Below are 24885 nucleotides of genomic sequence, written 5' to 3'. Positions count from 1 at the left end.
GCATGAGGAAATTATTTAGCATTATGTTACTGACAAAAGACTTTGCAGTTGCATGAAACTTCAAGCGTAGTCTTTTTTATATTGCAAGCAGAACATGGAATAAAGCTCTTGCAGCCTGCTGTGAAGCTCCACAATACATGCAGGGGGTTAATGAGGCTGCAAGGAGTGTCTGTCTGTTTAAAGAAGATGAGAATTAAAAACAGAATGTTGTGATGGACCACAACTAACTCAGACTTTTTCAAGGATGCCTAAGGCTCCTTGATGTTAGGTAGTGATAGCCATTCTGCTTCAGTGCATTATTTTTATGAAAGCAGCTGATTTGAGCATTGTCAGAAATTTTATATGGATTAAAAATACACCATGGCTTATATAAAATTACTGACTTGGATATTTCTGATTTTATTGAATTGAACATTAAAGATTTTAGTGAACTTTCAGAGGATTTTCTTTTACCATTCTTTCATAGAGATTTCTACTTTTTTGTCCAGTTCTTTAAAAAATGGAATTGTGCTGACTTTTTTCCTGAACCATTAGATTCATTAATGGATTCAGGTGATTAGGATTGGAAGAGTGTTTGTCCAGGTCATGAATAATTTGATAGATACTTACAGAAGTTGGTTTCACCAATTAACCATGTAAAGCTCCCCCTGATGTCTTAACATTGCTGCTTCGGACAATAAGGGATGATGCTTGACTTATCTATCGCTGGCCTTGAGTGGTTTGAGTCATAGTGAAATAAATTTTTCATTTATTATTCACAAAGGGACCCTTTATGTCCCTCAAATATCTACTCCATCTCCCATGCTATTCAGCTATGGGTGGGGGGTACTAGCAAGATACTGTTTAAATACTTGATGTATTATTACAATTATACTGATAACGAGGTTGCAATCCCTCAGCTCACAGGAGTAGTTCAAGTTTAGTCCCTGGTTAGGAGAGCGTAGAGAAAATATGCAGCTGCATGTCAGTTATCTCAGCCCAGTGAAAACAAGTATTTTGTTGGTGAGGAAGAAACACTCTTTTGTTTCCATGCTTCTCCCTCTTGTTGCCAAAAATGAACTTGGACCATGAATAGGTTAAGAAGCTTTCCATCATGTGTTACCATTTAAGAATAACTTTCATTTTAAGCTTTATTTTATTGCTTCCATTGCGCTCAGAAATATTGAGCTCTGTTGTTATTGCTGACAAAGTTGATGAATACAGTACCTTTGTAGCTAGGCTCCTCTTAAAGAAAATGTGGAAGTGTGTTTGCTTGCTTCTTAAAAGAATCATGTTAATACATTAGCTCGAATATATTCTTGCGGTGACTGGCTATAAATGGCAGATTCCTTTCTTGTTCTTTGCCTGTTTGTTTGTTTATTGTGTGTGCGTGTTATATTTAATGTGCTAACTAGAAAGAGCACCATGGGCTTAGAACACAATAAAAAATTGATGAGTCTTGGGGCAATCAGTACACACATGCAAACACTACTGACTTAGTATTTTGTCATCAATCTTAACTCAGAAGATAACCATGTCTTCAATATGTCTGAACTGCAGAGTGTGCTCACTTTTCGAGTCAGTTCAGTTGAAAGACAGCTTTACTTCACAGCCTGTTACTTCTGTACTATGTCTTCCATCTTTCTTACCATCTGTCCACTCTATCACAGCTGTTTAGTCTTCTAAACTCTTAATGATTTCACTTATTTTCTTTATTTTAATTTTCATTGAGGTTATTTCTTGTATCCTTTGGTTTTGGATTAAACTGTCATGGAAAGAATTCATGCAGGTTGTTAGGGTCTTTTTTCCATAGATTTTCTAAGGAAAATCTAGTCTGTTGTTTTGTGGTGTTGTTGGTTTTTTTTTTTAATTTGGATGTGGGTTTTTTCTCTCCACAGAACCACAATAAGCCAGAAATAACTGTAAAGCAGTTCATAGATTGGATGCGCTTAGAACCACAGTCTATGGTGTGGTTACCAGTTCTGCACCGTGTGGCAGCTGCAGAAACAGCAAAACATCAGGCCAAGTGCAACATCTGTAAGGAGTGTCCAATTGTTGGATTTAGGTAAGAGGAAAGGTGTTAGGTACAATATTTCTCTGAAAATATCCACATTTTTAAGCCTTCCAACAAGTGAAGTTTTTTCCTGTCTGTTTTCCTTCCACTGTTTTCCTTCTTTAAGATGGGATCTGTCACCCATGGTGAGGCCACAGTGTGGCCTGAGCCAGTGCAGTTCTGGCTCGTGCAGTGCCACTGTTAGACACCCAGTAGTCCTGTGCCTGACAGAGGAACAGGGTGGGCTGTCATCAGATGGTTTTGGATTGGTGGATTCAAGAGACAGCAAATGAAGTGTAAATGCACCCCATGTGTTCTGTAAGCAGAAAGATCAACAGGAGGTGATCAGTAAGAAAAAACGATTGTCTGTCTGCTCTCCTGCATAAGGCTTGGGAAACTCACTTATGCCAGGCAGTATAAAACAGCCTTCAACATCAATCTTTCCTTGCTTAAAACAAACACTGATATGTTGCTGTGATGAGACTTGCAATGTCCCCATGTCCCTGAACATAACCTAACTTTTCTCTTTTCAAAGAAAGGTGTGAATTCTAAAAGAAAATGTTACATGGGGAATATTGTCCATGTTATTCTCCTAAGCTGTAGTTGGTACCCTTAGTAAGTCATGCTATGACTAACATGCATTTGTAAATTGATTGCTCCAGTGTATAAAGTGATGCAAACCTCATCTCCAAAATCTGCATTAGAGGCCAGAGGTGAGCATAACTGGCTTTTTCCTCTACTGTGGTCATGAAGTCTAATGTATTATCTAGGAGAAATATAAAGCTGTCAATCATGTAAACACTTCTAAGATTTTTCTTTAGGTATCTAGGCAGATGAGGAATTTTTGTTCACCGTTTTAGAGGATAATAATATGAATCTTGAGGTCAGATTCATCTTGCCTAGTTTTAGGAATGCTGGCTTTAGTCAATCTAATGGGATTGAGCTAGTAACCCTCTTTTTCTTTTTTTATTGTAAATATATGTATGTGATTATTTGCAAAAGTAATAATCTGATCAAACTTTGTTGCCTGTCTTAAAAGGAGATGACGCTTTCTAAGTGTTCCAGTCTTTGTTATTGTTTGAGGAAGCATAAGGTGACAAAGCTCTGGCACAGCTATATTATAGTTGTCTAAGTTGCACTATGTGTAGGAGGGCAGAGAGATGGAAAAGAAGACAAAGACCCATTTAGAATGGGTCATTCTAAATAATTTCTACAATGAAGCTAGAGATCTGCAACAACAAAAGCATCTAGCATCTTAGCAGAAGGTAAATGTAGCCATTTAATGCACTGTCTCTGAGAAAAGATTATAAACAAGTTGGATCAGCATCTTTTAAAGTGAACTTTTACATTTATAGACACATATTCTCTTGCAAAACAAAACATAAAACTCAACAGGGGAAAAATGTGGGGTACTGAAAACTGCTCTCAGGAAGCAATTTAATTTAAACTTTAACTATTCAGTAGCTATTCAATTTGGTTCAGTTAGCTCATTTTAGTTTCATACAAATGATATCACCTCATCCAGTCAGAACAACCATAGCATAGAAACAGTGGGTGCAATCTGGAATTGAACTGTTGATTTAGTCTAAATAAATTAATAAATCATGTTCCTGGTGATTACATTTAGTACAAGGGATACTGTAGAAGTTTGTTAGCCTATTTATACATACACTCTCTTAAAAATCAACTAAAAGTAAACAAATCATTGTATTTTCTTAACTGAATTTTAAATTATTCTTACAATTCATGAATGCTTGAGAATTTAATTTTCTGAAATGTCTGTTGAGTTTCTGAGCACTAAAATTATTTACCAACCTTTAACTGATGAGTATAAAAACTGAAATAAACCAGTCTGGTTTATAGAAGGTTTTTTTTTTTTTTTTTGAGATAACACATGAATAGTAAATAGAGGAAAAGAAAAACTAAAGCAATGGAGTTTAAAGTCAGTAAAAACTTTAAAATTATAAATTCTTTCCAGTCCATCAGTGAAGCTGATGCCTGTATGATTTTCTGCATCAAAGCTGCTTGGGCAGCAGGTGATTGATATATGCAGTTACAGACTCTGTAATGCATTTCAGATGGCTCTCTATATTGATATGGAGACAGGAACTTCTAAATACCCAGTGAGGTGTGTAGTGTAGGAAGGTTCTGTGGACTAAGAGGGCTGCAGGTTTGCTGTGTCCCCTGCAGCTGCTGCAGTGGCACTGCTGTCCCTGGGCCTGTAGCCGTGATGAGCGCTGGCCGTGCCACGTTCTGGTTGTGCACACTCACACACTTCAAAGTTCTCTCTCAGCTAATCCCAACAAACTCACTGTGTCCTTGTGTTGCTGCCGCTGAAAAGCAGGTGACCCATTTCAGAGAGTCATTTGCTTTGTGAGGCTTAATTAGAAGTAAACCTCTAATCACTTTGTTTAATGTCCCCACAGGTACCGGAGCTTAAAGCATTTCAACTATGATGTCTGTCAGAGCTGTTTCTTTTCTGGCCGCACAGCCAAGGGGCATAAATTGCATTATCCAATGGTGGAGTATTGCATACCTGTGAGTACCAGTTTGCTCAGTGTTTCTAATCGATAACAACCCAGATTGGAGGTCTAAATATTTTTTCATAGTCTTTGTTACCTAGCCAGGATTTATTTTACATATGTTTAATATAATTTGTCTTCCTACCTTTCTCTTTGGGAGGTATCAAGAACTTTTCAGGTTTTGCTGATTGTATGTAGGGAGTGTTTGGATTCTATAGAAATGGGCAGCAGTATCCACCTCTGAGAGAACTTAAACTTCACTTCTGATTGGTAAAACAAAGCTTGAATATTAAATGTAACTGCTGTTCTTGTATACTAACATATATACACACACGATAAGGGTAAAAACATGGCAGAGAAAAAGGACTTGCTTTACTATTGCTGTACCAATGGCAAAGAGTATTTAATATTCTAGTAATGCACATTAATATTTTTAGGGGGCTATGTTTTCGGGTCCAGCATTTCCTTGCTTTGTGAAAATGTGGCTAGAAATAGATTGTGTTTCATTCTGTTGTGTAATTGCTATTTACTGGGATATATAAAAGTTAATGTATAGCTGAAAAAAATCCAAAGCCCAGAATTAATAGTTTCTAACCAGAAATGGTGTGAGATGTTTACCAGCAGTACCTGACAAAAATTAATTTTATAACACTGTATTTTCCTAATGATATTTCAAACAGAATTTTTAAAAAAGATTCCTAGGAGTCTTTCTTTACTGAAGGAGTGGCTGGGTTGCTACACACAAATACCACTCATGCTTTTTTATCAGATAGCTGTTTGCAGTCAAGAATTTTACCTTAGAAATAAATTAATAGGATAATTTATATGTGCTCTACACAACAGTGTGAAAGGTCTGCATGCTCAGAAAAATTCAGACCAGAAAGTAACTAGAGCTGATTCAACAGTGCCAATTTTCAATAGTGTTACGAAATTCTGTTTGTTCTTCTAGTAGCAAAAATTCATTGAGTTATTTGTCCCTTTTGATGTAGTTGTTGGACTTACTACCTGTGTTTTCCCTCTCTTTTTTGTCTAGTGTGTCTTCTGTAATGGAATTCAAATCCTATAAAGTAGTGGTTTTACTTCATTATGGTCAGAAAATAAAAATAAGTAATGTTAATGTATTTTCATTAAATCTATAACCAAATGTTAATATTTTATTGGTAAATCTGCATGTCAGGGAATACTCTGAAGAACATTTTTTAAGTAGATTTGTTGGTTTTTTTCAGCTAGTTTTAATGTTTATTATATTTTATTACATGACTATTCTAACCTCAGGATTTGGAGGTCTATGATTAAACATCATTAAAAATTCACTTTTTTTTCTGCTTATAAACCTCATCTAGTGGAACAGAAATACTCTTTTTTACTGTCTATAATATGCAGGAAATTCAGAAATTGAGGTGTCAGGAGTGTTGAAACAGATTATGCTGCTGGTCTGCAGGATAAGATATCCTTCCTGTTGAGTTAGTCAAATACAGATTACATCTCGTGAGGTATATTGTACTTTCCCTAGAATATTATGTTATCTTTCTCATGAATTCCAGGTTTTGTCTGAAGCAGCAGATTTGATATCTAAGATGAATTTTCAGGTCTTGTTAAACAAGTTCACGTTATGTAACCGTGAGCCATCTCATTTACAAGTGAAGGCTGACAAACTGAAAATATATTCTGGAAATGGCTGGAATCCTCTCTGTTCCTGGAAATAGGGATGGCTTACATTATAATGAAAATTTCTGTTACTGCTGCAGAAAAAAATCTGGTTTTAAGGCAATATTGGGTGTAAAATAAGGTGTAGTGTAAGGCAAAAGCCCCTTCTTTCCATGAAATATAGGAGGGATGAGGTGACTCCTCTATGGGATAACAAGGGGAGTAAAATGACATTCTTGATCAGAGTGAAGGAAGGAAAGCCAGTCTAAAAAGGGGAAAAGGAAGGAACTTGAGGAAGTTTTAAAGAAGAAAAGAAATGGCATATAATTCAGGTGATGCATAAAATTAGAGGTCCAGAGTGACCCCGGTTAATTTGAAAGTGGAATATGAGAGCTGGAATTTTATTTGGGTCCTGATGTAAGTGTACTCAGCTACCTCCATGTCTGTAAAAAGAAATGACCCATTATACAAACAGACCTAGATGCTGTTAGACTTCCATAATCAGTACCCACATGCAAATTATTTTAACTAGCCTTATCCAGTCTAGGTCTGGAATAAAGACTTGATTTCATGAAAAGAATCCTGTATTATTTAGTCTTGCTATTTGTAATAATGCTCTGTGGTTGGTATACTAATTTGTTGCTAAACCTCTCTACATATTGAACTCATTAAATGCGATGCAGTAGTCAAGAATTGTAAAATTTTCTGCAGTTAGTAGAATAACTTATATGTTTAAATGGAATAATGCTTGAAAAATAGCATAGTCCTGGGTCTGTGAAATAAAATAAAAGCACCAAAGACCACTGAATTGTTCCTTAGAATCCATTATATTACAGTACAAATAGCTTGAACAGGAAGGGTGCATCTTCTCTGCCTTTTCAACTAAATTCAAAGGCTGTTGATGTTAAAATGGTGCTTTCTTTGCCAGTGTTGAAAAGCAGAGTACAAATGCATGCACTCACCAAACTGCATTAATAAAATCTAGCTTCCCTTTTTTACTGCTAATGCATATTAATACATTTTTATCAAGAATACTAGCAATAAATAGGTAAAAAAATGCTTCCATTACTTAAGCTGACATTTAGAACTGGAGCTTAGTCACAGATGGATGGAAGACCATTTAATTGTCTTCATGTGAATGGTTCAGTGTAGGGTGTAAAGGGATTTCTCAGAAGCACAGTAGGTTCTTACCAAATTTAAAATAATTTGGAGGATGGGTTTAGGAATATGTTCTCTATTGTAATGACTTTTGTGATATTTTCTTTAGGTAAGAATTGCTTCATAATTTCAGATTAGGACCATTTACTCCTCATAGTTATATGTAGTTACTGCATTCTAATCTGTAATGCCATTTTGCATTTGTCCTAGCTTGCAATTTAGTTTTCTTGATGCTGGGGGGAAAAAAAATCATTTTAATAATGATTCAGTTATGTCTCTTCTTTCATCCAGGATTTAGTGATAGGTGTGAGAAGCATCTGAAAACATAATTCTCTCTTAGGAAGTAGAAATGCAAAATTATTCTCATTTATTTTTCACCTTTACATAATCTTTGTCAGAAAAGATGGGGAAATAAGATTTTTAATGTAAAATTTTACACGGATGTGTAAAAATATTGTCAGATTTTCCTAGCATCTAATTTGAGAGTAGTCCTATATAACTACCTACACAGTTTATTTTTAGATTTTTTTGAATTGGAAATCCTCTCAGTAGTGGCACTTGTGTTATATTAATGTGGTTGTGCATAATGACAGCATACTTTAGGGAGGTTCACATCTCTCCTGGGAATCAGTTTCTCTGTGTGTATTAAAACAGCTAATTGGTTTTGTGTTAGCTATAATAAATGTAATTAAGAGAATGATGACTTAGGTTTAGACTAGTCCTTTTACATAGCTAGATGCAGTGAAAGGAATAAGAATGTGGGCTTCCATTTGAAAAAGACATTACTGAGAAATAAATAAAATTAAATATATATGTATTATAAATATTCTATACTATTTATTCATTTTCACATATTTATTGTAATTTTTATATTATATGTTATGTAATTTAGAGCTGTACAATTAGTTTATTACAATCTTGGTACTACTCTTTTACCAATGAATACTTGTTCTATTTCCAATATACTGAAAGCAGACACCAACTGGGTTTTTAAGATATGTATAGAAAATGTATTTCACCATGCTCATTTTTTTTTTCCACTGCTTTCCTGGTTTCTTCAATTTTTATTGGATTACAAATAATTGTATCTTAGTTTGTTGCTTATAACTCTATTTGTGCCTGGCTGGTGTATTGAAGAGCACTGATGCCAGTTTGTCAATTGTTATGATGTTTTTAGTTGGGTGTGGCAGCCATGGATATAAAATATTTCTTCCTGAACTTTGTCTTGCTCTAAGAACTGAGATTTTAAATTCAGTTTGACGGCATGGTCTTTGGACTGAATTTTCAGTGAAGGAAAGTATTTTTTCTTTGCTTTTGAAGTAGGTCTGAAGCAATAGTGCTATTTGTACTATTGATTTGTGTGGAAATAGCCAAGATGTCATGATTTTTTACCATGTAAGCAAGCGTACAAGGTACCTGCTAGCTTTAATTTAGAAGATAGATTCTACACAACAGTTCCTGGCTATTCTTTTTTTAAAGGAAAGTGTTTTGGTACATCTCCCTTGGCATTGATTTTGGATTGGATTGTATTTTGTGGTTATATGTCCAAAAGGAAAAAAAGACCCATGTTTTAGAATTGCACCTTATTTGTATGTAAGTTAAAATAGTTCTTTCAAATCTGCTCAAATTTTACTGGTTAGTATTTGCAGTGCTCAGTCACTACACAGTCATATTAGTCCTCTTTCTGAGAATCAGGTTGTCATACCAAATAAAGAATACACCAGAGGAAAAATTTTGGCAGCTCAGTAGACATTTATTTCTACAATGTGTAGGTATTAAAATTTTCATTCCTTGGCCTTGGGGCAGAGTTCCATCTGTTGGAGTTACTGTTGCATGAGAGTGAGCAGCCCTTTGCACAGCCTCATGTTCCTTCTTTGGATGGTGCAGTGGTTGGAGAGATGCTTTTTGTGAATGATTTTGTGAACCCTCCCTGGATTCACTTTTTTTTATTAAAATTCAGGGGTTCAAACAGCCCTTGGTCACAAATTTACTCTGTTGTGTACTTTTTAATGCCACATATGAGAAGTTCCTATCAACGCCAGTTTGTTTTACTATTTCTATTGCTCATCTGAAATGCATTACAGAGTCTGTAACTGCATATATTATACATACATTAAGATATATAGATGAATACAGAAATATTTTTAGGTTTTGACAGCAGAGAATAGTTTGCCTGACCTGCCTCTAGGCCTCTTGGTAGTACTTCAGGAAAAAGATGACAAAACTGAAGCCTTCCTGTCCATTTTCCACGTGGTTGTCCATTGGCTTTGGCATCCTTTGATGCTGACAGGCTTCTCCCAAAGCAGAGGGTACAGGAATGCAATTTGTAGTTTGTTACAGACTGGCCTGGATGTCTGTAAAAGCTGTTGCAAATCTTCAGGTATTTCTGGAGGTGAATGGCCATGTTTTCTTTACTGCAGTTGCAAGAGAAAATGCTCAATAGTACCAGCTGGAAGGGGATGTTCTGTTGAAATACTTAGCCCAGTCTGAGCACATACACTTTAAAGGCAGACTGTATCCTATTGTTTCCTTCTTCAGATCTCTTTATTGCCATTTTTGCCTTGTATTTTATGCCTGTATGTATCCCTGCTTTTGTAGTAGAAGTTAGCTGAATAGTATTACCAAAGTTGTGCTGCCACTATTGCTGTGATTATCACCAGTTAAAGGGATTTTTAAAAGCAGTTGAATAAATTTTAATTTTGTTCCCAGGATAGGGTGGTGGGCAGGGAGGGAGCAAAGAGGGATGGGGTTAAGCACTTACCAGTTTTGGAAGAGGCTGCATCAGTCAGAACCAGTAAAAAAGCTGCTGAGAGGGATGGAAGATGTTGATTTTAACTTGTAAATTTAGACTTGTAGAATCTTGTAGCTAATTTATATCCTAATCTTACTCTGTGGTAGTAAGGAGACCACTGAATCAGTCTGAGTTTGTTACTCAGGCACTAATTGTTCTTATCAGGCCTGCTTGTGCTTTTGAACAGTGCCTGTACACTGGCCACCACTTCATCATTTTTGACTCTGAAATACTACAGGTAGTGGCAGAATCCTATAGGAAGAGATTTGGAAGAGAACTGGAGAAAATGTTTATGAAAATCCTGGCTATTGCAGCAGAGAATGGTTTAGCACATACCATTCCCATCTTGTGGTAAAATTTTCCATTGTAGGTCTAGAATCGGAAGCAGTGAGGGCTATGTCTTACCAATTTATTTTTTCTCTTTTTAAATTTTTCTCAAAAATTAAATTTTTGTGGTTTTCAAGACTAGATATAAATGTTTAGCTTAAGACTTGAACATATGTCAGTTTTTTTCTGATTTATAAAGTAAATGGTAGATGCATTTATTGCTGGGAATTTGAAGTCTCGCTATTATTTTCCAGTAGAAAATGGTGCCTTAGCATTATTATTGTACCATATCTCAGGACACTAAAAAGGCAATTCCAGCGTAACTGAAATTTTAAGGTTCTTCCTTGTATTCTTTTCAGAACAGCACCAGCAATATTAATCAATAATAATCAATAATATTGACATTAAATCAGTACTATTTAGCAATGTTGAATTTATTTGTTTTTTAAAGACAACATCTGGAGAAGATGTGCGGGACTTCACGAAGGTGCTGAAGAATAAATTCCGGTCCAAGAAGTATTTTGCAAAGCATCCCCGGCTTGGCTACTTACCTGTGCAAACAGTGTTGGAGGGTGACAACCTGGAGACGTAAGCTTGGTTTATAGAGCAGTGCCTCCTGGGGTCACTGGCCTGTTCCATCAGAAACAAAAAGCTGCAACTCAAAAAAAAGCCAACAACAATTGCAGAGCCTTGTGCTATATTATTCTGTGCTGTTTCACATTATTTGCAGATTTCTCTATTATTTTTAAAGTAACATATTTTATGCTTAGATTTTTATCAGCATTGTATTATAAAGTCATGGTCTTTACAATGTCCATGGTAATGGACAAAACAGGTAATTTTGGCGGGGGCTGAATAGCTGTTTTACAGAGAATACTTTTGAGGAGACTGGGTTTTTGGAACTGCACTGCTTATTTGAATATGCCAAAATTCCTGGAATTAGAAATTTTTGAGTTAATTAGGGTCCTACAGGCTTCAGAAATATTGGTGGCCTAATCAGAGAGAGCACTCTTAGTGTCTCCATGGTATTGTTTATGGCGCTGACAGAAGTGCTCCACTTTATTTACTCACTTGGCAGTTGTCAGCAAAAGACACTCTTACAAGAGCAAAAATTAAGATGTGTTGACAGGGTGCTAGAATTAGTATCGTGGCTTGACTGTCCCTCACATCCTGGAGTCTGCGGCACTGCTGCACTGTCTGAACACAACATAGCAACAGCCCATGCGAGGCTTCAGCAAAGACGCTCTGCATCCATGCAGCAGCTCAGTGCCAGTGCCCGCAGTCTGAGGGCTTTCATGACTGTAGGGCTGTGCCTTTCATTTGCAATAAGTAAACAAAACCTTCTCATTAGCAGTTTAAGAGACAGGAGGAAGTAATCTGAAAACTGTCTGATTGATAGTCTGGCTTCTAAGGAAGCAATGAACATTCAAATGTTACCTACCAGGGCAGTCTTCAGCTACCACCAACGCAGGAAAGCAAAGCTGCTTTAATGTGGTGGAAGTTTGCCAATGCTGCCAGAAAATGGAATGATAAAACTATAATCACAGGTCAGAATAAAATTCTGTTGGTCCAGTCATGTGGGAAATATACAGATAAATTGTCAGCACCATGCTGAGAAAACTCTTGGTATTGGCTCTCTGCCCTGCAGGTGGCAAAACTCAGTAATACATTCCTGCCAATAAAAAAAAATTAAAGAAAATAAAAAACTCTTATAGTCATTGAAGTGTGAGAATGTAATACAATATGTATTGACCTCATTATTTTCATGCCTAAGGAAAAGAAGCATTGATAACTGTGACTTATGGGGGAGGTTTATTGGTGGGGTTTTGCACCCCACTTTTTTTTAATACATTTTGTTTGCTTTAAAATGAAGTTCCAGTACTTGAGCAGAGTTTAAATGAATTGATTATGGTTTATGAACTACAGTTCAATCAATAACATGATTTGGATTTTTCTTTAAATTGATTTTTATGTAACAAAATTAAGTATGTAGGTCAGTCTTCTGCCTCTCCGTGACAACTGGCAGTATTTGTTGCTGTCACTTTTCTACATCAATTGTTACTTGTTCAGGGTGGGTTGCTGTTTAAAGTATTTTGTGTTTCTCCAGCTTTTTCTTGCTTAAATAGTACTTAAGTTTTTGCTTCATAGTTTAATTCTTTCTCTCTCTCTTTTTTCTTCTTTTTTTTTGTGTCTTCCTTACAGTCCTATCACTCTCATCAGTATGTGGCCAGAGCAATATGAGTGAGTATGCAGAACCCCTTTATCTGGAAAGCCTCATTTTCCAGTTGATTTCTTTTAGCTCAGTTGCAGCTAATCTGATGTCCCTGAATAGACTATAGGGCACGGCTGACCCAAAGCAATAACGCCCTCGGGAATATAGTGCATGTATTTATTTGTCATCAGTCTAACTTGATTTAAAAATAATGCTGTCTATATCATGAATTGCTTTAGACACCACTAATTTTTTTTATTATTATTTTTAAACTAGTCCTTCCCAGTCTCCACAGCTGTTTCATGATGACACACACTCCAGGATAGAACAGTATGCTACTAGGTAAGAGAGACGTGGTTTCTCACTAGTCCATTGCATTTTGTGGTTGATTCCTGCAGTTTTTAATGCACACTACTGGTTAGATATTATTTTTTAAAATATATATCTTTCTCTGTGCTTACAAGATTTGCTTCTTAAATCATCAGGTTCTTATTATGATCATATTAAAAGTAAAATATATGTGTTGAATCTATCATCTCTCATACAGAATGGAAGCTGCTGCAAAATTGCGTTATTTCTAAAATGTGTCATTATTGGCTTTTTTCTTAATTTTTAACCTTTGAAATAAACAGAACATGTTCTATATTATAGGTTTTCCCAGGAAGATATTAGACCAGGGTTTTGTTTTCTTCTGTGATAGGCTGACACTCTGCATTACTGTTGGCTTTTAGCAGAATAGGTTGCAATTACAAATGTTTTATGTTGTGGCTTTTGTGGGGTCACCCTAGTCCTGCTATGATAAAATGTCTGTTATGCCAAGTCCATCTCAATGTCTGTGTTTTGCTAACTAACTTCTGTACATTCAGAGCTGGTGATCACAGAATCATTAAGGCAGGAACAGACCTCTAAAATCATCAAGCCCAGCCATTAACTTAGCATGACTGCATTCACCACTAAACCATGTCCCCACATGCCTTTTGAGCACTTGCAGGGAAGGTGGTTCCAGCTCTTCCTTGGGCAGCCTATTCCAATACCAGACCAGCTTTTCACAGAAGAAACTTTTTGTAATATCTAACCTAAACCTCCCCTGGCACCACTTGAGGCCATTTCCTCTCATCTGGAGTTAAGGGCATGATGATGGTGAAATATTAACCAGAGACACCCTCTCAAAAATAACTACCATGGGAACTGACTAGGTTTTTCTTTGGGTGGTTTTGTTCTTGTATCTGATCTCCACAACTGAAAAGCCATTTTAACTTTTTTTATTTCTTTGAATAAAAATTCAGAGTGCATGTTTAAATTAATAGCATTCTAATTTATGGGCAACTTAAAATTCTTCAGACCAGTTTTTTTAAAATGCCTAGGATATGCTGCACTTGATCTATGCAGCCAGAGAAAATAGGGCAGGAAATCAAGGTGAAGGGCTGCCCACAGTCAGCCTATTTTTTTTTTTGTCCCCCAACAGCAAATATTTTCATGCTTCATTAGTAGTATAGCAAAATGACTTACAAAGTTATTACAGCGCTTTCGGTTATTTAAAACATGTCATTCATATTAATCACCCAACATTTCTTTGAATCTATAACTTACGCCATGTTGTAATCAATTAAAACCCCTGAACAGACAAATTTCTCTAGAGAGATGGAAGAATTTTCTGTCTAGCTGTGTCCTCTTTTCAGCCTGTGGTGCCACAATGCTGTGGCTTTTTGTGCCCAGATGAAGCTCAAAATCTGGACTGTCATTAAGGATCAGTGGAGATACTAGGTCCAATACCTGCTTTCCTTCTCCTCCCCCTCACCTCTTAGCAGTTCTGCTTAGGATGAGATTAGCTGAAGATGGACTGTGCAGCTCTGAATTATCATTCAGGATACAAACCTAAATCTGTTCCTGTTATGTGCCAACATTGCTTAGCAAAATTGATAATTTACTACTAATTGCCTCATAGGGAATCTGTCTAAAACTACTCAGGATTATTTTTCTTCTAGTAATAAAATCTAGAAAAAGACATAATTCTGTGTCTTTCATATAATTTTTATTGTGTCCTTTCTAGTTGAATCTGTTATTTATATGTTACATATAAAATAGTAAATCGTTTTTATTGTCCTAGTCTTTTCAGCTAAGCATCTTTAAAGAAATATCAGGGCTTCCCTAATAAGACAGTGCCCAGCAGAAACAGAGGGCTTAAAGCCTTCACTGTCTCTGGTTGGAGAACATTCAACTCCACTTTTCTGTTCACAAAATCCCCTGCCTGGAATGAGGTACCATCTCCCTGTTCTTGTACTGTGTCACCTCTGAGTTGCTTCTAATTTCCTTCCTCAGCTTTCAGTTTCTATCATACCCTGAAGGCTTTTTGCTACTCTAGGGTCCCTTCCCTGTCTCTCTGTGCTCCCTGATTAGGGCCATCTGCTGGTTCCATATAGTATCCCAAGCAAATCCTCATTACTGATGGGAATCCTAAATGTGATGATATTGGTGTAATCTGCATTTGTGAGTTGAAATATCTGTTACTCACTAAGGGATTCAGGGCAGGCCCTTCTCTCTTGAAAGTAATGGGGATTGTACTACTCCCCTATGTGACAAAGGGACTGTGAAGATTAATTTCTAGAATTATGTTTCATCAAAAGATTTAAAGATGCTGAGCTTAGCAGCTTTATAAAGGTGACTTGTTGCTCACTGTGAACTAGATTTGTTTGAGATGTCCTAGAGCAGAGATGATCTGATTTGTCCTGAGTCACTTCAGAGATTCTCTTCCCTTTAGGGGAGATGTGGGAGCACAATGTCCCAATCCAGCCAAGGTGGAATAGACAATCAAGTTGACATTCAGTGTGTGCCTTCATTTATTCCTCGTCTTTGACCTCAGGAATAGTAACAAATGTAGAGAAGGGCAAAGTTGCTCCATTCTAAAAGAAGGCACCAGAGTTCCCTGTTCTTTAGAGCCTTGCACACTCCTTTCAAAAGGAAGTTTGAAGATGTCTATAGTAATGCATAATGCACTTGCAAAAATATAGGTGAAATTAAGATATCTTTATAGTAAAGGAAATAGCCTTGTTTGGTACAGTTGAATATATGTGTAGAGCATTAAGTGTTCCTAAATTTTTATGTACATCTCTTGTGTACATAAGGTACATCTTTCCTGGATACCTGAACAGATAGAAAGTTTCTGCTTTGATTTTAAAGAACTGTGTGACCTTGTATATACAGTCAAATAATCTGGTCTTTTTAGATTAATTGCTTCCAAAATGAGGAAGTGTAGGCAATGATTCCCTGCAATTATACTGCTTTTTGTGGTGTTTCACAGGACTTGTCTGTCCACAGTGTGGTATTATTTGCCGAGTATAATTTCAGATGTTGCATGTTCTATATTTAAAAAGGATTCATCCTCTTTTGTTAGTCCAGCTTTAGAAAATTCAAAAAGAAAACCATCTGTGAAAACATCTCTTTAACTAATTTTGCCATGCGAGTTGTGGTGATGCTAATGATAATTATGATAGAGGGAGAAAATACACTTTTTTGTTGCTGTTTGGCAAGTAGAATTAATTAATGATAGCACAAGTTTCTCATAAAAGTCCTCTGAATTATAGGTTTTCATCACAAAATCTAGGAGCTTATTCCTAATCATGTATAGAAAGATTGCCATATCTGAGCTGTTTCTAAGTAGAATTGATTTTCCTACTGCCACTGTTTAAATTGTGCAGCATGTTGTCTGAAAGCTGTGGTCTTTCCCTTTCAGGCTTGCACAGATGGAAAGGACCAATGGCTCCTTCCTCATGGACAGCAGCTCCACCACAGGAAGCGTGTAAGTAACTCAGACTCACTGTGCCTCTCAGGAGCTTTGGTTATAGGTTCATGCTAAAATCTTCAGCAGTTCTAACACAGGATTTAGTGCCAGTGAGAGCAGCTAATATGTATGAGCCCAAGGATGTCTCCATAAGTTTAATTATCCCAAGCACCAGTTGTAGAAATTGGTGATGTTCACTTGATGGTGTGTGGGAACTCTGTGTTTGTCAGCCATTCTGCTTCAAAAGGGGCCATATTTCATGTCACTCCTAAAAGGCCACAGCTCTGTGCCTTCTACTTTGTATTCCTTTTCTGCTTTTATCATAGTATAAAATAAAATAATCCTTTTCTAGGCTTTTGCTAGACCCTAGACAACTTTCTTATTAAAATAAAAAATCATCTATACTTTGAAGATTCTTCTAAGCGAGAACAGTATTGCTGCTTCTTGTTTATATTTCAATTTTCTGGCTGCTGAAACAGCATCTGTTTGTACCTGGAATTGTCCTGTAATAAACATAGTCCTACATTAATTTTACCAATTTTCTCTTTTTTTTTTAATTATGTGTCATCTTTATTGTAAAAACTAATTAAAATGCATTGTTTCTATGCTTGGAAAACATAGAACCCCTTGAATTGCTGATGGATTAAATAATTTTTTTTAATGTAGAAACAAATTTTTTAACCTCACTTTATCATCAGTTCAGTTGATTAAATCAGCATTGTAGGACTCTGCCCCTTCTAAGTTATTAACAAATACCGTCAGCCTTTTTTAAAGAGGAAAACTGAAATTGTTCTTGTTCAGCTTTAGTTTAAAAATACTGTAGGCCTCAATAATACTTTCATTTCCTGTTTTAAAATTTAATAATGAAATTATTCTATCTGTAGGTAGGTAGTACACTATTAACAATTTGAAATTTAAAATACTTTGCTTGAAAGAAGCACATGTGACCCCCTTTAAATGTTGCCTCTTTCCTGATTAATTAACTCTATTTACATACCAAATAAAACTTTTTCAGGCGAACTGTTTTAATGTGTTTCTGTCACTGGCACACTCACCAGTGAGAGAAATGCAGCCAAAATATTCCCTTTTGATTTCCCTTCCACAAAAAAAGAAGAGCAAACATACTGTCATTTGGCAGGAAAGCTGCAAACTTGAAGGCAGCTAAATGCTCATACACTTGAGTTGTGTATTTTGAGATTAATGAGTCTACTCATATACAAAGACAAAACAACCATCCATCCCAATGGTGGAAAGCAGGGTGCACGCTTGATTTTTACTCGTAAATCAGCTGTTGATTTTAAAGCAATTTCCCTGCATTCCTTTTCCTTAGAAAAAAAAATCAAGATGGAAAGCTTGTGTACCAACAAGTGAGAGGGACCTCTGAATTTGGGTCTCAGTCAGGGGACTGTTACACAAACAAAATATGGGCAAGAAAGTAACCCTGTACACAATGGCACCTTCTGTTTTACTTGCAGATTACAATGCATGCTCTCATTAAGTACTGAAGTACTCAAAATTCTGAAGACCTGTGGTTTAAAGTTTAAACTATATTCATAGAATCATTTAGGTTGGAAAAGACCTTTAAGACCACTAATCCAACTGTCCAAGTCCACCACTAAACCATGTTCCCGAGTGCCACATCTACCTCCCTTAAATGCCTCCAGTGATGGTGACTCAAACCACTGCCCTGGGCTACCTGTTCCAGTGCTTGACAGCCCTTCTTGATGGAGAGGTTTTTCCAGGGAACTACAGAGCTATGAAGTTTGTATCCCAGTTTGGATCAGAAATTGCTGAAACATTGGGAGTTTAGGATTATAGTTCAAACTTATATTTTTAAATGCCTCTTAATATAGAAATGGGGATGGTTTAACCATTCTTATATGGATAGAATTCAAAGGAGCAATTTAAAATGTGAATACATGTTTTTTCAGTTTAGATGTAGAGCTCTGAGCCAAGCTGCTTTTTTTTTTTTTTTTTTACAGTATTATTTCAAACATTCAGGAAACAATTATTAATTTGGAAATCAAATTCTTTGCTTCTCATAATTGGATTTCTGCTTCATGATCTTATTTTTATCAGTCCTGAAGAGTCCCTCAGTTTAATGTGAAAATAGAACAGAGGCAGTGTTGCACTTGATTTTGAAAGTTACTTCTTTGGTCTTATCAAGTTCACAATACTTTTAACATCCTTCATGCTTCAGAGATTATGTGTAAGAAGTCATCTACATTTGAATAAGAGAACTTCTGCTCTTAGTTAAACATAATGAGTTTATTTTCAAGAACATTTTGCAATATGCCATTTGATTAAGAAAGCACTCATCAAAGATAATTCTTGGGTTTTAACTAACCTGTTTTCTTGAGTGTCATTGTGACTTATCTCTCTGACTAAGCCTTTCCAATACTTCCCTTTTCAAAAGATATGTGAAGTCCATTAAAAAATGCTTTTTCCTTAATCAGAAAAATAGTTGTAAATAGCAAAAAAAAAAAAAAAAAAGGCACGGTCTCTACTGTAGTGTGCCCAGCTTCTTCAAAACCATTCTAATGCTCTCATGCATGAATTTTCTGGTACAAATGCACTGAATATAAATGTTTTCCCTTCATTTCATCTTCTCCTGACATTAGACAGTTCTAAATGTTTAGGCTAGAATGTTGTGATGAATTTTATTTGGCTTTAATTCATACAAAAGCATCTCTATCTTTAAAGCAGACTTACCTATCCACAAATTAGGATGAGCGTAAGGGAGAAAATTAAGTCTTTACAACATGGAATTATAAATAGTGTTCCTAACAGAAAACTATGCCTCACAATTTGATAAATCATTATCAAATTGTATTAGAATTAAAATAAAAATTGTTAGAGAAATAGGACAAGAGTGTAACTCTCCTATTCCTGTAATGTATGAACTATCCTAACCAGCCCATACTGAAGTGAATTGCAGTGGGCATAATATAAATACTTTCAGAAAAAATGCAGAGACTTAATAGCTGTTTCTGGTTTGTGCCTTTACTAGTAGTTATTTTCATGTCCACAACATTGTTGATGCTATTTCACACTCATCTTAAGGCAGAGTTGGAACATATCTGAAATTTTATTTGTTAGGGGACTCTGCACTCAGTTTCAATAGCAGGAACAGGTTCACAAGTGAAGGTCATTGATACTTTTACCTGGCACTGCTACTTAATGTGGTGTAAGTCAAACTGGAGCCCCAGTATATAATAACTGAATACTGTGACATGATGTAAGGGGTTAAAGGGTACCTTGTCACAAGGAGAAACTCATTTCATGAGATGGTAAAATTAGGAGAAGACCAAGTAAATTAGATAAAGTATTTTTGAGTACCTTTTGCATCCTTATTCTAGTATGTCTCATAGCATCAGTAGGTCGATGTACACTTTATTTGGATTAGAACACATGGTGCTTAGTATGGGAGCTGCAGCAAAAATTACAATTGTCAATGAGGCAAGTTCACAAATAGCCACATCTTCCTATCTTAAATCAAATTTAGCAGTTTTCTAAATCAGATAAAATAATGCACTGATGAAAAGTGATGGTCAAGAAATCTATATTTTCTTCCTACAACATAGTCAAATAAAAGAGAGGTTATATGCAGCTTTATTTGCCTCTTGCTTCCTCTATGCACAATGCATGTTTTGGAAAAGACATCTTGAAAATATATGTCCATAAAGAGAATAGGATCCTTCAAAGGCTGTTTTCCCTGGGTGTCTTTGTTGGGGTGTTCTTTTCCTCTGAGATGTACATCTTTCAAGTCTGACCTTCTGAGATGTCTTGTTTGCTGCTTTGTACTATGGTGAAATGCAGAATAGAAACTGCAGCCTCTACTGTCAAAGGACTTTGTGTACTTCTAGTTGTTCCTCAAAGCACACAGGGTGTTCAATAAAACAACCAGGAAGAATGAGCAATTAAATTTTACATGATGCTTTTATTTTGATTGCTGATCACCATCTCCTACCACTTCAACAGAACTATGTCCCAGATTCTCCAAATGAAAGTATTTGCCTGGCATAGAACAATGACCTTATGTTGCAGGTCATTTGAAGCCCTGTCCTGGGACTCCTGTGCTACTAATGAATCTATCCTAATTAAAGTCATGAGGTTTGTTGGTTCAGGTTCAAGGTTGTGTTTTTTCAAACTAGTAATTTTGCAAGACAGACCAAAGGTAGAAAACATGGTGAAAATACAGTTTTGCTTCAGAAGACTTCCTTTATCAAGTGCCTGTGAAGAAAGCATGCTGTCAGTTGCAACGTGTGATGCCTAAAAAAAGAGCAATCAATATTCACAGCCTCTCCAGTAGGCTTTCTGAGGCTCTGAACCAGTGGGAGAGAAGGGAAATGAAGCTTTTTCTAGACTGAATAACTTTGAGACTAAAATATAAAATTAGCTGTATTTGGCTGTGTTGATCTCATCTACTGGACCACAATATAGTATATAAGCATTTATTGTATTGTAAACTCATTGTGCAAACTCTTTTTTAAAAGCCTTTATAAGTTTCATTAAAAATTGAGGTTACACCTAATGCAAAATCTTGACAGATTCTCAGGTTTAACAACTGACAATAAATATAATAAATCCAGCTGTACGGAGCCTTATTTTTAAAAAGATTCTGTTTAGGTGTTCTAAATTTTGTTTATAAACTATTTCACCATTTCAAAGCATAAACAGCAACTTTTTGATGCCTAATGAAAACAACCAGACTAAACTAGATCAAGTAAACATTTCCTAACATCATCAACACCCTTGCACAAAAGAAGGCTGTATGTGTGGTCACACAGTATCACTGAAATTCACATGTAAACAGAGTTTTGAAGCCCAGCTGATAAAGATGTGTTCTCTCACCTGCCCGCCTTAACTCTGCTTCTGTGCTCGCCCAAGGGGTGACATTGAGTTGCCGTCACTCTTGGCTCGCTGTGGCCATTTCAGTCCCAGGGTACTCTGCACATTTTGCAGGGCTGTTTGAAGCCTCCAGAGGGGTTACATCACTTTGGCAAAAATTTTTAAAAGGAGTAGGGTAAAAGGAGTAGGGTATTTTTGTCAGGATGACTAAAGGGTATAGAAGTACAATGAGGTTTTAATTATCACATTGGGACCTGATCCAAACTCCATTAACTGCACTAGCCTTTGTTTTAATTTCAAGTAGACATTGAAGTATTAATGAAAAACAATAGTGATTATGAATTTCCCTGAGATCACTCAAGTAGTGAAGAAGATAAAGCAGTAAAAGCCTTTTTTTGTTTGTTTGTTTTGTTTTGTAGATAACAGGGGGAAAGAAACACTGATCTGTTTGTTTCTGTTTCTTTTTCAGCTAGCACTCTTGGATGTCACTATTTTTTTAAGGACTTAAATGTACATGCAACACCAATTACATTTAATTCTCTCTATATATATGTATTTAATAAAAAATTCATTAAATTTATTCATTTGCAGGGAAGATCCATGTTGTCATGTCTGTACTGACAACAGCCAAGACAGCTAAGAAATAAGTGAATGTACATTATTTTCTTTAAACTTTCTACTCATTTTTAAGAGCAAAACTCAATAATTAGATTTTTCATCCAGTGGACAGAACTGCCACAGGCTATATATTTTCTTGTTTGGATTTTTTTTTCAGCAGGCACAGTCTTACTTGATGTATATTTCTTGGATTGCACAAGTCTAAATTTTCAAGTCTTGATGATGGGTTGGGAAGTAGAAGGCCACATGATAGCTTTGGGTAGATAGTGAATAGTTATCCTTGGGAAGAAATAATTTGGTGCTGTTCTACCATGAGATTAGTCTTCAGTACAACTTTTGTCTTAGGCAGTACTACAGAGAACCCAATCATTTTGCTAAATGATAGAAGTACTTTTCCAAGAGAGACACACCAGGAATCAGGATTTATTAAATCTTTGGCCTTTCTGTCTTGTTTCTAATACTGATGATGCTTTTAAATTGATATACTGAGCTAATGGTACTTTAACAGGATAAAGTAAGGTTTTTCATTTCGCAAACAGTATTTATGCAACTCTCATCTGTTCCTGTCACGAACATTTTCTACTTTTGTCCCAAGAGTTCGAACTTATTTCTGATGTACACCCCAATCCATATGCATCTCCCATAAGACACCTCATGATTTTCACTTTTACATGCATTTATTTATAAACTATTTCTCGCTACAGAAATAACTGCTGTTTCTTCCAGAGTATACTTTTCTTAATAACTGGTTTTACTATTCATTCAAATGAGACAGAACATTTGGAAATTCTGTGATGAAAGATGTTAAATTGACTGTCAGGAAATTTTTAAAAGGCTCCTGAAAATCTCCATTACACTTTTATTTGGAAAATAAATTCTTTGCATATAGTGAACTTCTGATTTTGCGGATGCTTTTCATTTTATAACCAGTGGATAGCACAATTTGCAACTGCTAGTTTCCAACAATAGGAGGTAAAATGTTAGCATGTAAAATATTTTTAATGTGAAAAAGTCTCTTTTCTAAATAATATCTGAATATGTGTGTATATACTGCCAATGTGTGTGCCACTCTGCTCTGACCATGCTTTAACTGTAGGAGATCTTTAAGGTAAAGTTTGTGCCAATACTTCCTGATATCATAATGTGTGCAGTATCTGGTTTGTAGTCAGTCAAGGGAAATAATTTAAGGAGGGATTTTTTCATCATTTTTACTGCTGCAGCAACCTCTCTCTTAAAAATGAACAGTATATGTTTTTCTGTTGTTGATTCATCCTTCTTGAGGGACCAAGCAAGTAAACTGGTTGTAGGATGTGGTGTCTTTCACTTTCTATCCATCTGACTTTATTTATGGAGAAAAGCCAGCAACTTGGAAAGTAAGGCACATCTGTGCAAAACCAAATTCATTTGAGTATTAAAGCATAATTGAAAGTGTCAGGACTTCTGTATCTCCTTACCAGAAGGTAATTTCATGTGAGTCAGGAGGAGGACAGTGCTATAGTTTATTTCTGTCCCTGAACCTCTAAGAAGGAAATCTACTACAAATGCAGAATTTCAAGGTCTTGTATGTGTATATCAAAATGGGGGAATAAAAATGGAACTTTTTCTCCAATTTTAATGGGACTTTTTGTTCTCTAATCTTATCAGGTAAATTGAGCAAACCAAAATTATCTCCTAAAAATTTAAAAAATGTCACATATTGTTAAAAAATGAATCTAGAAGATGCTTGTTTTATTTAAGGCATTTCAAATCAGTCGTCTTTGATTGCTGATTCTTGTTTTCATTATTTCTTTTCAAACCACTGATTCTTGTTTTCATTCTTTCTTTTTAAACCACTTGCAGCATTTATTCTTTATGCATAGATTAAACTGATCCTTTACTACAGATTAATCTTTTTTTTTTTCCTGTGCGTTGTATGTTTTTATGGTTCCCTTTCAGTATGTTTTTCAGGCTCAATTTCTTCTTCTTGCTTAGTCTTTTTCCATAAACAAACAAAATCCCTCAGCTTGATAGAGATATTTGCTCACATAAGAAATGTTTTACTGCTCTGTCTTTATCTGTGTTGTTTTATTGTTTCAGAGAGGATGAGCATGCCCTTATCCAGCAGTATTGTCAGACACTGGGAGGAGAGTCACCCGTGAGTCAGCCACAGAGTCCTGCTCAGATACTCAAGTCAGTGGAGAAGGAAGAGCGGGGAGAGTTGGAGCGTATCATTGCTGACCTTGAGGAAGAGCAAAGGTCTCATAATCATCATACTGGTGTCTGAATTGTCATTTTGTTGTTGTTTGAGCTATGCATGTACTATGTTGAAGATGAGAAAGACCTAGAAGTTATGATTTTAGCAAAAAAACCCCAAACAACAATCCACAATCAAGGCAGATATTGTGCATAGGCTGGCTCTTTTAGAAGAGGGAGATGTCTGTGAAGAAATAAATTAGTTTCACTTTTACTTCACTGCCTTTTTTTCAATCCCCCATAAAACACAAGTCAAGACATTGTCTTTGTTTGAGCTATTTGTGTTCTTAGTTGGAGATACTAACATTGTTTGATCTAGGAAGTCTTTTATTTTCATTTACTTGATCAAGTCATCATTCTTCTCCACTTTTCAATATCCCAGGAGTCTGCAGATAGAATACGAGCAACTAAAGGAGCAACATCTTCAGAGAGGAATAAACCCTCTTGCATCACCTCCTGACTCTGTTGTGTCACCTCAACATGCTTCTGAAGATGCCGAGCTCATTGCTGAAGCTAAACTCCTGAGGCAGCATAAAGGTCGCCTGGAAGCAAGGATGCAAATATTGGAAGATCACAATAAACAATTGGAGTCTCAGCTTCACAGGCTACGGCAGCTACTCGAGCAGGTACTTGTACACTTTGCCCCATATGGTTTCTGCACAATGGATTTCTTGGTGGAGCCAAGGCATTGACATTTTACTGCAGATATTTTCACCA

At 36.1% G+C, this 24885-nt stretch overlaps 1 protein-coding gene across 5 annotated transcripts in view; it reads left to right on the top strand.

The window, feature by feature from the left end:
- UTRN (utrophin) overlaps positions 1-24885 on the top strand; it is a 339422-nt gene that overhangs the window by 301871 nt on the left and 12666 nt on the right. For all 5 annotated transcript variants that reach the window (XM_071433386.1, XM_071433396.1, XM_071433405.1 and 2 more), the window contains 8 exons: positions 1878-2044; positions 4459-4570; positions 10929-11065; positions 12680-12718; positions 12966-13031; positions 16420-16485; positions 24013-24171; positions 24551-24794. In XM_071433386.1, coding sequence (XP_071289487.1) covers positions 1878-2044; positions 4459-4570; positions 10929-11065; positions 12680-12718; positions 12966-13031; positions 16420-16485; positions 24013-24171; positions 24551-24794 — 990 coding nt within the window. The remainder of the gene's footprint in view (positions 1-1877; positions 2045-4458; positions 4571-10928; positions 11066-12679; positions 12719-12965; positions 13032-16419; positions 16486-24012; positions 24172-24550; positions 24795-24885) is intronic.

Source organism: Agelaius tricolor, unplaced genomic scaffold (assembly GCF_023055355.1).
Source record: "Agelaius tricolor isolate 1412-34295 unplaced genomic scaffold, bAgeTri1.0.p SCAF_1, whole genome shotgun sequence".
In the NCBI taxonomy this organism is placed as follows: domain Eukaryota; kingdom Metazoa; phylum Chordata; class Aves; order Passeriformes; family Icteridae; genus Agelaius; species Agelaius tricolor.
The sequence above is the reverse complement of the archived record's forward strand: the minus strand, read 5'-3'. Positions and strand labels throughout refer to the sequence as shown.